General features: G+C 41.7%; 1 protein-coding gene across 1 annotated transcript in view; it reads right to left on the minus strand.

Annotated features, from left to right (window-relative positions):
• Positions 1-2,532: 2,532 nt before the first annotated feature.
• Positions 2,533-16,748, minus strand: part of LOC147666159 (solute carrier family 46 member 2-like) — a 208,858-nt gene continuing 194,642 nt past the window's right edge. Inside the window, exon 4 of the mRNA XM_086949258.1 lies at positions 2,533-5,455. Coding sequence (XP_086805384.1) covers positions 5,398-5,455 — 58 coding nt within the window. The 3' untranslated portion in view covers positions 2,533-5,397. The remainder of the gene's footprint in view (positions 5,456-16,748) is intronic.

A 16,748-nucleotide genomic window follows, 5' to 3' on the forward strand; every position in this document is an offset into this window, starting at 1 on the left:
TTTGTTAATTTTCTAGCTTTCTTTATTTACTCTTTTCTTTTTAGCCGCCAACACGTGTTTCGTCGTGACGGGGCGTACCCCTGACTTCCTCAGGGCTGTGTTTCTTGTAATGTGGTATGTTGGATCAATCTTTAATGTCGTTCTAATTCCGTCTGGGATATACATAGGAAATAATCTTAATGTGGCGTATCCATGTCAAACATTATTCTAGTCCTCATTCTGGACCATCCAATGATTTATTTTTTTATTTATTTTGAAGGTTTTATGTAGCGCTAGCTCCACCCGAGGGTATTAGAGCGCTTTACATCAGCAATGGAAGTACACAATAAAAACCATCATAGTAGTTGACCAAAACAGGATATACAGGTGTTAAAACCAAAAAAAACAGGGAATAATATAGGGAAACAATATGGATTAAAAGCACATATAGGAAGAGAAAGAGAAGGTAGTTTCAGGAACCAGAATGTTGTTGTAAATAGGAAATGTAATAGTATGTCAAGGAGGATTCAAAGGACATAGTAGGTAGTGGGTGGTAAAGAGAGGGAGAGGGTAGGGGGAAAGGGAGGCGACAAGAGGAAAATGGGGGAAGGGGGAGTAGTCTAAGGAGGAGAGGTAGTCAGAAAGGAGATCCAGGATTTAGTTTCCCCAAAATTGTAGTGAGCAAATGAATTTAAGGTCTTTTTTGAATCTGGGGTAGGAGGAGTTGCATCGAAGGTCTTTGGGTAGGGCATTCCAAATGGTTGGGACCTTACCAGAGAAGGAGCTGGATTTTGAAGCAGCTTTTTTGAGCAGGGGGAATGAGAAGGAGAGTGTTGGAGCTTTTCAGTATTCAGGTATAGCCAGCTTTTTAAAGTTTAGTTGAGAGGTAGGATGGGGTCTTCTGGTAAAGGGCTTTGTGAGTAATACAGGCAATTTTATAGGAGGATCTGCCTTCAATGGAGGGGGAGCGACTTGAGGGCAGGGGAGATGTGGTCCAAGCGTTTACAGTATGTTGTTAGCCTGGCGGCGAGGTTGAGAACGGATTTGATTGGGGCCAGGTGGATTTTGGGGGTGCCAGAGAGAAGGGCATTACCATAGTCTATTTTGGATATCCCAGGGCATGCCTATAGTCACAACCCTGCTTCATATAAATGTGAAAAAACGTCTTCATTTTTGCGGTGTTAGCAATAGCGGATATCGAGTACAAGACGTGTGTTGCAACATTTGACATTGATACGCCACATAAAGATTCTTCTCTTTGTATATCCGGACAGAATTAGAACCGGCATTAAGGATTGATCCAACATACCATATTACAAGAAAGACAGCCCTGAGGAAGTGATGGGGTACACCCTGTCACTACAAAACTCGTGCTGACAGCTAAAAAGAAAAGAGAAAATAAAGCAGGAAATGAACAAAAAGCAGTTTTCTAAAATTGTGTTCATAATATGACTTAACCCTGTGCTTTGGGGATTGATTCAACTCATATTCTCATGTTGACCTGGACCTCTGGCGCATTTTTTCACTTGTTGATACCGCCAACGCAATTTATAAAAGATAGATGCAATCTAAAATACAACAAAAAGAGCAGTAAAAAAAATCATTGTTACAGGGGTTTAGCCTGGGCATTCCCATGTAATCACCCATGTATTTTGATGCAAATCCATATTTACTAACTGCAGTAAACATTAGTTTGTGCCAAAATAGTACACCCACCCGATGCTGACATTAGAAGGAGAACTTGCTTTATTTCTCATTACCTCCTCTTTGCATGTGTGCTGCATTCTGCAGCATACATGCAAAAATTAGTAAGCCGTAAAAAATTGTTTTTGTACAAGAAGACAAAAACTATTCTGAACACAAAAGAGCTACCTATGCGTCGAGGCGTAAGGGTGCCTGGATTGGCATCAGGCACCCCAACATGCTCCAGCGCTAGGAGAGACGAGAACTGCGCCACAGCTTTGTAAATATGACACAGTGTGCTCTCTCCCTTTCATGCAGAGTAGTATCTTCCCTTGCTATGTTGCATTGTATGAAATCTTAGTAAATATGCCCACTGTATTTTGGACAAAGCTTTGAGTTGCCCTGTTCGCCTTGAGTTCTCTTTTGTCGGAGGGAAGAAGATGGCCAATGTAGGCCCAAAACTTTGAAATCCTGCCAGAGACAATATGCCAGGTGGTACGTTTTGTACTAAGTTATAATTCAAACATTTTTCTTTTTATTCAAATTTTGCTCTGTTTGGGTCTGCAGACAAATGATTGCACAAAGTGTACAGACTGTCTGTGGTAAAGTACGCCGACAAGCTTTCTCATGCAATCATTCATGTGAATTCAATCCGTACATCCGCAACTTGCTCAAAAGGTTTGTCCAGCATACTGTTGTCACAGATTGTGTTCCCGAAAACACACAAATAACATTGCACTACAAATGTAATTGCCACAACTAATTATGCAATGCAGTGGATGGCAAGCAAGCTTTTATACTTTCTACTGTAATGCTTAAGAGAGTTAATCGCAGGAATGTCCAGTGGCGCCTTTCTAATTTTTGTAAGTCTTCTAAACTTATTGATGTCTGTCTTTGTTTAATGAACAAAATGTATCTTACAGTATTTGTCAAACTATATATATCTTTGCAGTAATTTTAGGTGTGAGGCAAAACACTGAAGAGTGCAATAATATCACACGCTTATGGAAAGCTGTGCCTTGCATAAAAAAAAGCACACACCTTCACGGGATAAAAGAAAACACATACATACGTCTGCTCGTATTATATTGCAACATATATATAGTGTTTACTACCCCTGTGTGGGATGCTGAAGCGCTTGATGACATAGGTAGCGCGCTAAACCATGTAGGGTATGCGGCTGGCAGATTGCTGTCTTTGTTTTTGATCCTGTGTGGGAAGTGTTTCCATGTTGTGTGTGATGACCAATAAGGTGCAGTTATCTTCAGTAGACTTGTTCAATCAATGTGGTTTTACTGTCTCTGAACAATGCGGTACTTGCAGACACTTGATGCCAGAGAGGCTGAAGTGACATTACACATTCTTTAGCCCACACCCATAATATCACAGGTTAGAACCCATGAAGCACTCTTAGCTCCTTAACAGCTGCTTGTTGATGGCAGCAATGCTAGGGGAAGCAAAGGAGAAGAAACTACACAAGGTTTACAGTTGTATCCTTTCTTCATGCTTCAGACTCCATGACAGACCAGGTAGTGCTAGAGGTGGGCAAGCTGCTGAGAACTCGAGCCTAGCTCTGGCTCAGCTCGAGGTCCTGTTGGAACCTCAAGCCCACAGGAGCTGAGCTCTCATGTGGTTACTGCCTGCCTATCTCGCTCTACCCAGGATGTGGGGTTACGGTCAGAGCTGATGAATGTGAGACGGGGGAACCAGGTTCGAGTCTCCGTATCGGCTCAACGTTCTGTGATTCTGGACAAATCACTTGATCTCTCTGTGCTTATAAACAATGAATGTGACCTTGTGCAATGTAACTGATGATCATGTAAAGTGCTCGGCATTCAGGTAGAGTTCACACTGCATTTAAAATCTTCAGAAAATGAACTAAGAGTTAAAAGCAAATCCTTAACGTAAGGAAGACAGATACCCATTTCCTGGCTGATTTGTACAAACTGAAACCAGAAAACCTGCCTAAAAATGTGGCTTCCCTGCTTAAATATGTTTGATCTTAGACAAATACTTTATTTTACCAAAACTTTTTTCTTCATTACTATGTATGAAAGAACATTACATTATGTGAGTTCAGACTACTAGTTGTACAAAGCTATCACTTTTAAAACGTACTTCCCAGGGCAGTGCTATAAAGCCTATATTGTGTCCTATTAATGTCAAAGATTCCACATGATAAAGAAATAAACATTTTTCAATTTTGAAGAGACTTTATCATAGTTTACATGATATTTCCTGTATGATTTACATAGCAAATGTTTTCAGGGCTCAGCTCGTACACTGGGTCTGCCCTCCGTGTTAAATAGTTTTCTAACCATCTTATATGAAGTGTGTGGGTTACTAAAGTGTAACTCTGATGTAGCAACTGGCACTCTTGCTACACCTCATTTCCGGTCATGATGGTGCTTGAGGGACGAGACTCTTTAGTAAGCCGACTCGTGTCAATGCTAAAAAGATTGAGGGGCAGATTTACAAGAAACTGACGCATCTGTATAGATGCGTCACTTTCCCTGCGCGAAAAATCCTTGCGCCACCATAGATGCGCTGTATTTACAATTAGCGCACTATGGCGCAAGCATTGACAGATGCGTCAGAAATACTGATGCATCTGTTGGCGAAAAAGTCCTGCATTGCTGGAGTCGTTTCGCAAGCATGACGCAACTCCAGCAATGCCTGTTGCGGCCTATTCCCAATACACTGCGTCACTCCTTACACCTGCTTCAAGCAGTCGTAAGGTTTTGATGCAGTGGCGTCTTAATCTTGTAGATTTCACTGCGTCACTTTTACGAGGCTTTCCTGTGTGGGAACGTCTACTGTGCATACATTATACCTGACGCAGGTATAATGTCACGCAGGGCATTACAACGTGACGCATCTCACTAGATGCATCATGTTGTAAATTTGCTGCATTGTTTACGCTGCCTTTGCTTCACAAGAGTGACGCAACGGCAGCGCTAAAGTGTCGCAAGGGGCTTGTAAATCTGCCCCCTATGACTCATTTATTAGCTAAAGATGTAAAAACGTAAACGCGTGTAAACAAAACAATGTTATCGTAGCATTTTCGTGCGAGCAGCAATTCTTCCTCATAGTTTGTATGCATTTAATTTGCTGCTTTGCTTATAGCGTGTAACTGGTTTTATTAATGGCATGTAATGAATGTAGACCACTCCTGTGGTATCCTGATTAATGGTTGAACCCATGACGTATTTTGTTAGTTAAATTAAAAGGCTCCGTCGCCCGAGCTGGGCACTTGGAGGTTGGGCCCATAGAACAAACACACAATTGTCCTTATTAAATTAAGGTCTTCACTGCGATATACGAAGGAAAAGGCAGCGTCAGTTTGCTCATCATATTAGAAGTCCGCGGGTGCAGTGCTATACTGCTTTTCGTTTCCGTTGCACCACCTTTAATAAACAAGGGCCCGTTTAAACGCACTGTGTCCTCTATCTGCGCTTCGAAACACGTCCACACCAGAGACCAAAGCAGTGGTATTCAGTGAAAACAAGATATGGACATTTAAAAAGTTTCATTGAAATGTTACACAAGATATTAACCATCGCCCATTCGTCACGTGGACCTAACGCGGCCAGTCAGCTGACTACTTCCTGAACATCACTGTGTTGCTAGACGCAGCAACGTTTAACTGAAATGATTCTTTCACAATAATATCGGCAGCGACTCGTTGTCGGGACATTCGAGATGCAAGTCTTGTAACCGGGTCAAAAGGTCAGATCAGCCTTCTGAAACTCCGTCTGGTGCAGGCCTTGACGACATCTTGCAAGCGATGATGCTAGTCGGGGAAACAGAAGAAAGAAACCGAAAATCAGCGATGCAAATGAACATTTTATTGACACAATAACACTGTTGTATCTAATGCATGAAAGTTAGGACTCCATTTGTGCACCACAAATTTGATTCTAATGGAAGCGCTTTGGGCAGGCGGGAGAGGTATAGTTAGGGCCACTGGAATTATGCGATTGTGCGGCCATGGCGATTTTTGCATGTTTATAGATTTGTCACATAAACCATTAACTGCCGCATAATGTACAGATTTTAATTTAAAAAAATGAACTTTCTAGCTCAAACGGGCTAAAAGTTACAAAAAATGCAGCAACACGTGTTGCTGTGCAGTGGAAGGCCCTTTGCAAAGCTGGACTGGTCACCTTTCTGTTGCTTATTGCCCGATTTCGGTGTTCAACTGGTATTACTGAGGTGCAACCAATGCCAATACAGTGTTACCAAGTTTAACAAGCATTTGCAGTGCAATAGGTCTCGCATTTGTGAGAGTTGAAGCGATTGGCATTGTAAATGACAATGTACATATGCAAAGATGGGATGCACACCATTTTTGTACTCCTGCTTTATCACTGTTTTTTAACTATGTTTAGCTGCTTCAGACCTATTTATGTGTGCAATGCAGGATACGCGCTGCGTCCAATTGCGCTTGCGAATTAGAAACAAAACACGGGGCCCCAGTTAGATCCCTTTTCAAGCAGCACAGCCTTGCCCTTCACTCCAATGAATCCAATAAATCAAGTTTATCAATGTATATGCTTCGATTTATGTACTCTTTAACACTATTCCTTTTCTTCTTTTTTACTTAATTTATTTTATCCATTCCCAAATTCATTCCAAGAATAATTGCAAACAGGAGGTGTTTCCACATATCACAACTTTGCATATGTACATTGAATTTCCATCCAAAACGGCAAGATTGCACCCATGGATAAGCACATTGATTAACAGTGAAGAGCAGGAAAATTAAACATCAACTAAAGCAAGATCTTCCACTTACACAGGATCGGTGGTTTCCAGATAGAAGCGACTAGAAATATGGAAATAATATGAACACGCAAGAGACTGTTTTTGTATTAGCAAGGATGTTGGACTGATTTAGCGCGAGAAATGATAGATGATGCACTACCTCGTATTATGTGGTTGCTTTAAACAGAAGCGTTTTAGTTAGGTCACATGTTTGAATTATTGATTATTTTAACTTGTACTAAATTGAAGTGGGGAAAGCTAAAACACAATGTGCACGTTTTCAATCACAGATACAGCATTCTGGGAACTGTTGTTCGTTTTGTACCCAAGGGAGAGTGCAAAATTTTGAAGTTCAAGCCGTTTGACAAGTGTTTGCACACCTGAGGGTATGGGGAGGAGTTATTTATGGTGGTGGGAGAGGGTATTTGTTGAAACAGCCACAACCAGTTTAGTGGGTCCAAAAAAAACGATTTTATTTCTTACCGCCCAAAAAGGTATGCTAAAATCTGGGGACGCGGACAGGTTCACTGTGAGGGATAGCCTTGACAGAGGTTTGACTACAGGCGTCCCTTCTTAAAACTCCTCTATGGACTCATGAGGCCCAATGATGGTCGCATTTTAAGTCTTTTTGATTTAACACAGACCAATTAGGGGCTGTATCTTTATTTTCTATTTTTATTAATTCAGTGCTTAAAATAACATTTGTAGTGGGAAAGTAATTTTCTCCTTTCTAGGTCCTGATGAAATACCTTGGCGATAGGCATGAAACTAGTTAACCACCAAGGGAAACATTAGGTAATTATGCCTAGTCTTTCCACGTGTCCCCAGATTTTAGCATACCTTTTTTTTGGGGGGGGTAAGAAATAAAATAGTTTTACGTTGCACATTTGTTTAGGCTCGGGAAGATTAAATGATTTGCCCAGAACCACAGCAGGTTGAGCCAAGGATGGTATTTTAACCTCGTTCTATGGTCAGCAGCTCTTGCTGCTAGGCCACGTCTCCACCTCTTCTCCTTCATGTGAACGCATTTCAATTACCATGATTCATAACTTCAAAATAACAAAATGTAATAATAATTCATTCCTAGGTACCGAGAGGGTAATTCATGATCACGTTGCGCTCTCCTCCCCGTTCACTTCAGGCTGCGAGACCAAGGGGAGCTAAATGACTTGAGTAGAATACAAGTGAGTCTAAGTCCAAAGTGATAAAAGCTACATACAGACAAAGCACAGGTTTTTAATCTCAAACATCTCTATTCTTGAGAGGAGATGTGGCCTAATGGTCTGAGCTGCTGTCCTCGGAACTGAGGAACAGGGGCGGATTATTTGCTAAGGCAGAGGAGCGCTGCCCCACTGAGCAAGTCAAAAAGGAACAAATAATGATAGTTCATTGTTATAATTTTTTTCCCGTTGTTGCTCAGCTATTTAGGGGTGGGGCTCTCAGAGGAGCTGGCGGAGGAGTGGTTCACACTCTCTTAAGTGCACATGACATTTTGGCTGGGTGACTCATGTCGGCCAAACCGTCATGCGCACTTTGAATGTTCTCCACCCAGGCTGCATTACAGCCTGGGTGGAGAATATGCCTACGCTCCCTGTCTCAACACCTACCACGCCGCTCAGACCAATAACGCTGCATTACAGCGTTGTGATTGGCTTAGGGGAGCCTGGGTGCTTCCTGTTCCTGCTTCCCACCCTGCAGTCCTGGAAGCGGGCAAAAAGGAATGAGAGACGGGGGCACACAATTAAGTGTTCGTTTTTTTCATTTCCTCCCCCGCGACCTGCCTCCGCACTGCCGTTAAACAGCAGCCGCCACAGCTGAGGAACCAGGTTTCGTCCCAGCCTCTGCTCAGCATCCTGTGGTTTTGGGCAAATCACCTACTCTACTTGTGCCTAAAACAATTATGTAATGTAATCGCGTGCTCATGTAAAGTGTTCAAATCAGGATAACCTTGGCCAGCACCGTATACATTTTTGAGTTTGATGGAACACAGGTTCAATCATAAAAAAATGTGACTAAGGAGTTGCAGGTAAGACGCACACAAGCATCTATCAAATCACAGAAGGACAGAGAACCTGGCTGGGTGAAAGTATAAAGAGTACGTTTGGAAAATTGCCATTTTTGCAGGATCACCCGAATTTTGTTATGCCTTTTTGCTGAAGTCTGTTTGCTGGCTTTAGAATTGTGTGCATCTTACCCCTGTTAACTAGTGGTAAAGTTCTTGTGCTCCTCTTTAAAACATGAAGAAACTGGTATACACTTGACTGGATCACATAACTTACCTATAAGTTTCTAGCATACAGTATAAAGTGTTCCCGGGGATTCTAAGTTAAATGTCCTTAGTGGGCTGCAGCACTCATTTTGCCACCCAGTGCATTGACAGAGCAAACCATACCCCAGGTCTAACATTGTAGTCTGGGAGCGCAGTTTTAAAACTGCCAATTCGACCTGTCAAACGCCTTTGACAGGACTAAACAGTCCTTTTAAAAATTAATGAGTCACCCCAAAGATAGGCCTTTTTGCTCATAAAGGAGGGTGAATGTTATTTAAAAGTAGGGTATTTAAAAGTTTCATGTTCCACATGTCCTTGGAGTGAAACAGCATAAAAGCTATTTTCACTGTAGCAAGGCTGGTTGCTTCTATAGGGAACACTGGATCAAATTATAACAGCGTATAATGCTAATTTCGGAGTGGTATCACCTGGAGTTATATTTCAATGACTCTTTTTAATAGTTAAACAATGTAATGGTAAAGTCAAATTTTGTCTAAATAGTACAAAAAGGGAACTTTAGAAAATGTACCTTTTACCGGTCTGAAAGCTGTAGAGACCTTTCTCTAAGAATTCACCTTTTAGTGTCAGCTTGATGGGCTCCCCAGTTGTGAGGTGTAAATTGCTCCTATCATAGTAACAATGGACCTTGGGTGGGGGAGGTGTTGTCCTCCCCATGACAGGATGCTCAGGGGCTGTGCCCAGCAGACCTTTAGTGTACTTCAAACGAGACTCCCCAGTCACAAGCAGATGCAGCTCACATCTGGGCCTGCCTCCCCTTTTGTCCTTCTAGCAAGCCAGGCACCAACTCCAGTGGGAGGTAGAGCTGCAGCAGAATTGGGAACCTTTAGCCCATTGGTTAGAGTTTCCCCAGGGGTCATTCTCACCTATTAGCTTGTGCCAGGCTTAAATGTGACACCTCAGGGAACCAATGTCAGAACACTTCCGGGCCTGAGGAAGATCAGAAGAGGATTGAACCTTCTGTATGAGACCTGAGCAGAGTCTAGAAGACTAGACCTGATCTTCTTATACCCAGGACAAAGAAGGGTCACAAAGCGGACTTCCTGTTAAAGCCATAGGAACACAACAAGGTATAAGAGGCCTTTTCCTGCAGCTACTCAGCTGACCAGTGGCAACTGGGCATGGACAAGACCCTGTTGTGGCCTCTGCTTGCCACCCAGTAAGTCTCTTAACAGGCCTTGAAAAATAATAGAAATGTTACCAGACCTGCAGGTATAGTGACTTGAATAATCTACTCGACCTGCCTGTAATGTGCTTGAACCATACACTGGTCTCATATTGTGTGATCATTGGTAAATATTTTGTTTGACTGAGTTGCCCTTTTCTTCACTATCACATATGAGAGCACCTTCAAATATGCGAGTTAAGCATGCCTACTGTACAAAAAAATCTTGTTTGATTTAATATATTAAACTTTTCCTTCATGTAAAATAAAAATCTAGCCCACATATGGGTACACATGACCTGACGTGCCTCTTAGTTCACTGATACCATTGGTATCAGGGGAGAGGTCGGATAGTTTCTCAGATCAGGTTTAAAAACGGACTTTTAATAAATAAATTACTAAATCATGATGTGGTAGTGTACTGTCATTTACAGACATCAGATTTTCCATTGAAATGGCCACAAACGTTTCCACAGACATGCAGTTTTACTGATAAAACTATACAGCGTACAAATAATGTTTTGAAATCATGTTTCAGCAAATATTTATAATTTGCGCATTATTTTTAGATCCTGTTAAAATCTTTGTTGCCATCACACTTCAGAATTACAAAAAAAGTGTTTTCATAACTGCAAAAATATATTTTGTACAGTTAGTTTAGAAGCTATTTAAATGTGCTCGGAAAGAAAACTGACATCCTACAGCTATTTATTTTACTGCCTCCACCCAAGCACGATTTTCAGACTTGTAAAAACCTGTCGTTTGACCTCTGTCTTGAAAGGCACAGCAAATGTGACCAGATAAAAACAAGATTTAGAGGCATCTTTATTGTTCCTTCACTTTCTGAATGAACATAACCCCGTTCTTTGCCGGCCCCTCTCTCCTCAGACCCTATAGACCCTATAAACTACTATTCCTGATAAAAGTTGACTCCCCAAGGTCTATCTAGGTGCCTCCACTGAGGTCTTTGGGGGCTTTAGAAATGTATACCTGTGATTGATTTGGTCTTGAAGGACTAAAATCAGAAGGTAAAAGCTTTGACCAGAAGGAACCTGGTTAGTGTATCTGACCCGAGCTCCATCACACTCTGAATCACATTGCACCTATGTCCTATCCTATAGCGACATTTGACTATCATTGGCACATTAGGCCTCTTTGCCCCCTATTTCAACTTAACATTTTTAAAAGTCCTATCTCGGGTTCTCCTTATTGGATTTTTGTCAGGTTGGCTTCATTTTGTTTATTACATTTTACTTTATTTTTTCTAGTTCGTTATGGGTTTTCTATTGTTTTGCATTTCCACTTTAATACTGTTTTAGTACTGCATAAATGCTTTAAACATCACCTGTAAGTTAAGCCGAACCGCTCTGTGCATAGCTACTAGGGGGTTGAGCTCAGCTTTTTCTGTGACTATATTAGTCCACCCCCACAAGGATTTTGATTATTACTTGTGATGGGCACTTACCCTCCACCCCCAAGTAATAGCCCAATTTCTTACTGTAAGTGATGGAGTTAACCGCATATTTACATGGTCACACAAACTCATCCATGCAGACATTGCATTTGAGAAAAGAAGAGGAGTTGGCCTAACGGCAAGGGTGGTCGACCTTTAATCTGGGGAACTGGGTTCAAGTCTCTGCAAAGACGTGCAACATTCTGTGATTCTAGGCAAATCACGTAATCTCCCCGTGCCTAACAAAAATGAATGTGTCCTCATGTAACACAACTGGTGCTCGTGTAAAGCGCTCTGATACCCGATACCTTCAGGTCAAGTTCGCGCTATATAAAACTCTGTAAAAAAAAAAAAAATAATAATAATAATAATCTGAATCGCACACCCTCACGCCGTGCAGACTAAAAATGGCAGAAACAGAATTGTGCTAAAGGCACATTTACGAGACCCATTCACCTAGAAAAAAACACCCACAAAAAATAATAAAACAATTTGAAAGTTGAGGTTACTTTTGGCATTAAAATGGAAACACTTGTAATATTTCAATCTCAGCACGATAAGGCTCAGGCCAAAAAGCCCTGGACACCAGTACCTGAAAAGTGTATGTAAATAAGTTATGCCAAGCACTCAATGGCCACGCCAAACAGAGAGGAAGCTGCTTGGCTTGCAATGGACAGGCAATGACAAAAAGCTTGCTTCAAAGGAGTATCACCACAATGATATACAAATCTGCCTTGTATACATATTAATGGCATTGAGGTATTGCATACTCTGATGGGTGGATTGGATTCTCATGTGGCCATCTCCTTGTTGCATGGATTTTAACCCAGACTCATCCTGTGGAGTTCTAGTCCACTGCATTGTGTTTTTTTAAGATCACTACTGGTATGTGTGTTTTTGGTAACTGAGCCTTCCATGTTCCTTTGGACTAACAGCTGGTTCCAACAATGGTGCCTTTCTCAGCTATTTCCCGTGTGCATAATTGGTGGGGAGCACACAATCAACTTCTTGTCAGTCAGGGGTCAACAGAACAGTTGTGACTTGAATATTCTGTGTCACAATCTATATAAAAGGTTGGACAGGTATTGCTGTACATTCACCTGGAAATTTAACATGGGTACTAGGTTCTCTCCCACCCATGATTGGCAGACTCCTTCTATTTCAGTCTTCTGTGCAAGCTGCTGATATTGTTTTTTGATTTATGAAAACCATGCAACCTTGTGTTTGGTCTTTTCTGTCGCAGTTGTAGCCTATTGATCTGTTCTCATACATAGTCAATTAAGTTATTAAGTGTGTATGGGTCAATGTGTGCTCTCAATACATCTAATCTTGACCTTAACTGCAGTCTTAAGTGTGGGATGAGCCACGCAGTTGTCATATTTAGTTACACTCTTTGGCATATGCACAACTCCATGATCCATGGCGAGGACATTAATGGGAATAGGTGTTTCTTGAAAGTGCCGCTTGTGTAACTGTGGATCGCTGCTGTCCAGGCACCACTATTGATTCTGTTGTAATGATCAGTGTTTTGGTGCATGGGCCCAAATCCTGTGTTTTATCCTCTATAGATTGATCATTGTTGTAGGTGAGTTGTAACCTGGTCTTGTCATATTGTACTGCTGTATTATGTGTTGCTTGGCAAGGTATGCTTCTCAGTAAAGTATTCATGAGACTTGTTTTTCTGCTGTAATCAATGAATTTTTGTTGTGTCATTGATTTCTTCTTCCCTCGCACTTTAGATGCAGTCTGTCATCTGGAATTTTGCTTGTTTAATAAAGTTTTGTTTTGTATATGTGATTTTTATTGGCAAACATCATTTTGCTAATTACATCATCTCATCTTCTGTGAATCTAAGCTTCTCTCCTTCACACCATTCAGGTTTAGAGTAAAGTTGTGCACATAGTTACCAATTAACAGTGAGATAGTCAAGCCCTCAGTTGAAATTTAGAAGCAGTCTGAAAAACATTGGGTTACTGCTTGATTGGAGCGGGAGCCCTGGTCAAGCAGAAACTACAATCCTTGCCAGAGTAAGGCACAAGCAAACCCCAAATTAATCTGTGCTCAACTCTCTGGTAGCTTGGCACAGAGCAGTCAGGCTTAACTTAGAGGCAACGTGTAAAGTATTTATGCAACACTTCAAACAGTAATGCAGTGAAAACACCACACAAAAAGGATTCCACACCAAGTAAGAACAATAGAGCAGAATGTAATGAATACAACAAGACCAAATAGACAAAAATCCAATCAGTAGAACTGGACTTATGAATTTATAAAGATTTTAGCAAAAATTACGCCAAAAAGCACACATTGCCATCTTGAGATATCTGGTTGTGCTCGATGGGGTCAAATTCACACTTTCAGGCTGACCGGGATGGAGTGCAGGTCAGCTACAGTCACCAGGTTAGGCTATCTGAAGTTTACCTTCTCTAATCTGTGACAAGAGTCTCATTCGCATTGAAGATGGCTGCGAGGAGCAGAGAAAGCATCACAGCAGGCTGTCGGTGTAGCATGAAGAGCTGACCGGCATCGCAGGCGTTTCTGAAGATGCGCATTGGCAGTCCCTATTCGATGCTGGAGCTCGAAGAGTCGGACTGTCGGAGCTTCATGCAGGATCATGGTGTGAGCGGCGAGGTCTTGTGTGATTGCAAATAGCTCAAAAGCTTGATATCAGCTCACTGAGCCACATTAAGGGTCCAAGACCTGAGGGCACCACTCGGTGATCAGGAATTCCCTGCAGCTGGGTCCAGGGAGTGGTGCAGGATGTTGGGGAGCTTTTTATGTTCCTGAGACTCTGACCAGGAGGCAGCCATTGGAGTGACTCTACTGGTCCTGAGTTCAAGGGTAAACCTGCATGTCCAGTTCCATTTTCAACCAGGCAGGAGGGAACAGGTCAGCAGGGCAGAAGTTCCCTCGTATCATCAGTCCAACAGAGTGACAACCCTTTCTGCAGCACAGCAGTACTTCTTCTTGGCAGAGGATCCACAAGTCACGAAGTGTTCTCAAGAGTAGATGTCTAAGGTCCAGTATTTATACACACTTGTACATTTGAATTGGGGGGAAGTTTCTAGAGTCATGCTTTTGAAGTGCACAGGTGCCCTGCCTTCCCGACCAAGGCTGCAGACTAATTAAAGGGTGTATGTTGCCCTTTGTGGAGAGACAGGGCACAGCCTATTCAAGTAGAAGTGGGGTTGGGCCCAGCTCCTTCCTCCCATCCTGTCACATCTAAGCTTCCCATTGTATGTGGCTTTCTAGGAGGAATACACAAAGCCCAACTGTCACCCACACCACGTCATGGGACCCAGAGACAGGCACCAAATGGCTAAGGCAAGAAAATGTCAACTTTCAAAAAGTGGCATTTTCAAAATTGTAATTCATAATCCGACTTCACCATGAATTTTGATTTGAAATTACAATTCCAAAGGCATCAAATATGAACTGGTTACCTGTTCCCATTTGGAAATTACACATATAACATTTAATAAGGTAAAACCAATGTTACCCTGCGAGAGAGTTAGTCCTTGCAGTCGTGAAAAACAAATGTGAGTTTTTCGCTACCAGAACATGTAAAACGCAAAAGTACATGTCCTACTTTTTTAACACATTGCACCCTGCCCTCTGGGCTGTCCAGGTCGTATGATGGGGAGGGGGGCTTATATGTAATAAAAAGGAAGGTTTGGGCAGTGCAAAAGGTTTATTTTTCCAGATTAAAATGCCAGTTTAATACTGCCCACACACAGGCTGCAATGGCAGGCCTGAGACATGTTTAAAATGCTACTTAAGTGGTTGGCAAAATCAGTGCTACAGGCACACTAGTAGCATTTAGTTTACAGGCACTGGGCACAGGTAATGCAACTTTTCTAGAGACTTACAAGTAAATTAAATTTGCCAATTAGGCATATGCCAATTCTACCAGGTTTTAAGGAGAGAGCACAAGCACCTTAGCACTGGTTAGCAGTAGTAAAGGGCACAGAGTCCTATGGCCAACAAAACAAATTCAGCAAAAAACTGTAGCAGTGAAGGCAACATGTTTGGGGATGATCCTGCAGAAAGGGCTGAGTCCAACATAGTCTTTGTCTCCATGAACAGTGAAGAAATATCGCGTCTGTGGCTAATCAGATCAAATGCAATCTTTTGTTACATCTGGAATTTTCCATCAATCATCAGAAACAAGTCCGTATCAGAGGCTGCAGTTCATTGAGGACCTTCCCTCCTTCATCCTTAAAATCAGGGAAAGGTAAATTCAACCTCTGCCTTCGATCCAACATTCTCAAAGGTTTTTTGCAGTTTTATTGTTGACATTTCTGTGAGTCAGTATCCTATAACCTCCACCAAATCATTTGAGTTCAACTATGATATTTATTGATGCCTCTTAATGTCTATGGTCAAATTAGAGTTTAACAATGTACATGGCACTTTCAGAGCTTTCTCTTCCTGAAAAAGCAGTCATAAGTGTAACAAAACCACCATTTCAGCATGGTCCACCAGATCTTTCACCTTTTTTCTCTGGACCCTATTTTGCTGCCTTTAGAACTCTGTGCACTTTATCACTGTTAAACAGCTGTAAAGTGCCTGTGCTTCCCTGCTAAAAGATATGCTGCACATTGGAACTGCTTATTCAGTCTATTTAACATCCCTATACGTCCATAGGAAATGGTGCCTAAAGTGGACATACCGCATGGTAAATTAAAAGTCATATATGGGCACTATGTGTACTTACCTCACTCACATATATGACAGAAATATAGGTCTGCCAGAAGCATCGGTGTGCTCTGGCTGGGCTGCAATTCAAATGCAATGCAGTGGCACATAGCTGGGAAAATGTCTTTGCCATATAGGAACAGCCTATTTTAATATATTCATAAATTACCCGTAAAGTGTCCTTTGTAAGCCCATAGGCAGGGTTCTGTGATATAAAAAAAAGAACATTAAAAAGGGCACAATTTGGGTTTAGTGTGCTCTCATAGTGAAGTGAAAATTAAAAGCTCTTTCACTCTGTAGGTCTGTGTTGACGTTTCCTAAATAGGCCCAGGTGAGATTAAAATCTTAATTTTCCTCATCAATTTAGGAAATGGCTAAACAAATGCTTCATAGTTACTTCCTGCTTAGTTTTTTTAATCTGGCTTAATGGTAAAAAAAGATTTTTGATAACTGAAGCAGAAAAGTAACATTGAAAAAATTTACTTTAGGCTGACTGAGTCAGAACTGACTTAAAACTAATTCTGCCTCTCATCACACCCCCTAAACTGCAATACACATCCTTGGCGGGGAGAGTTAACAACTTTGTTTAAGAGGACAATGGCTTGCCTCTGAGGGCAGAAAAGGATAATGGGTGTTAACTGCTGCAGAGATTAGCCACCCAGGAGTGGAAAGAAGCAGTTAGCAGAACACAGCACAGTTTTAGCATGGCCTCTTTT

Source organism: Lissotriton vulgaris, unplaced genomic scaffold (assembly GCF_964263255.1).
Source record: "Lissotriton vulgaris unplaced genomic scaffold, aLisVul1.2 SCAFFOLD_1734, whole genome shotgun sequence".
Taxonomy (NCBI): domain Eukaryota; kingdom Metazoa; phylum Chordata; class Amphibia; order Caudata; family Salamandridae; genus Lissotriton; species Lissotriton vulgaris.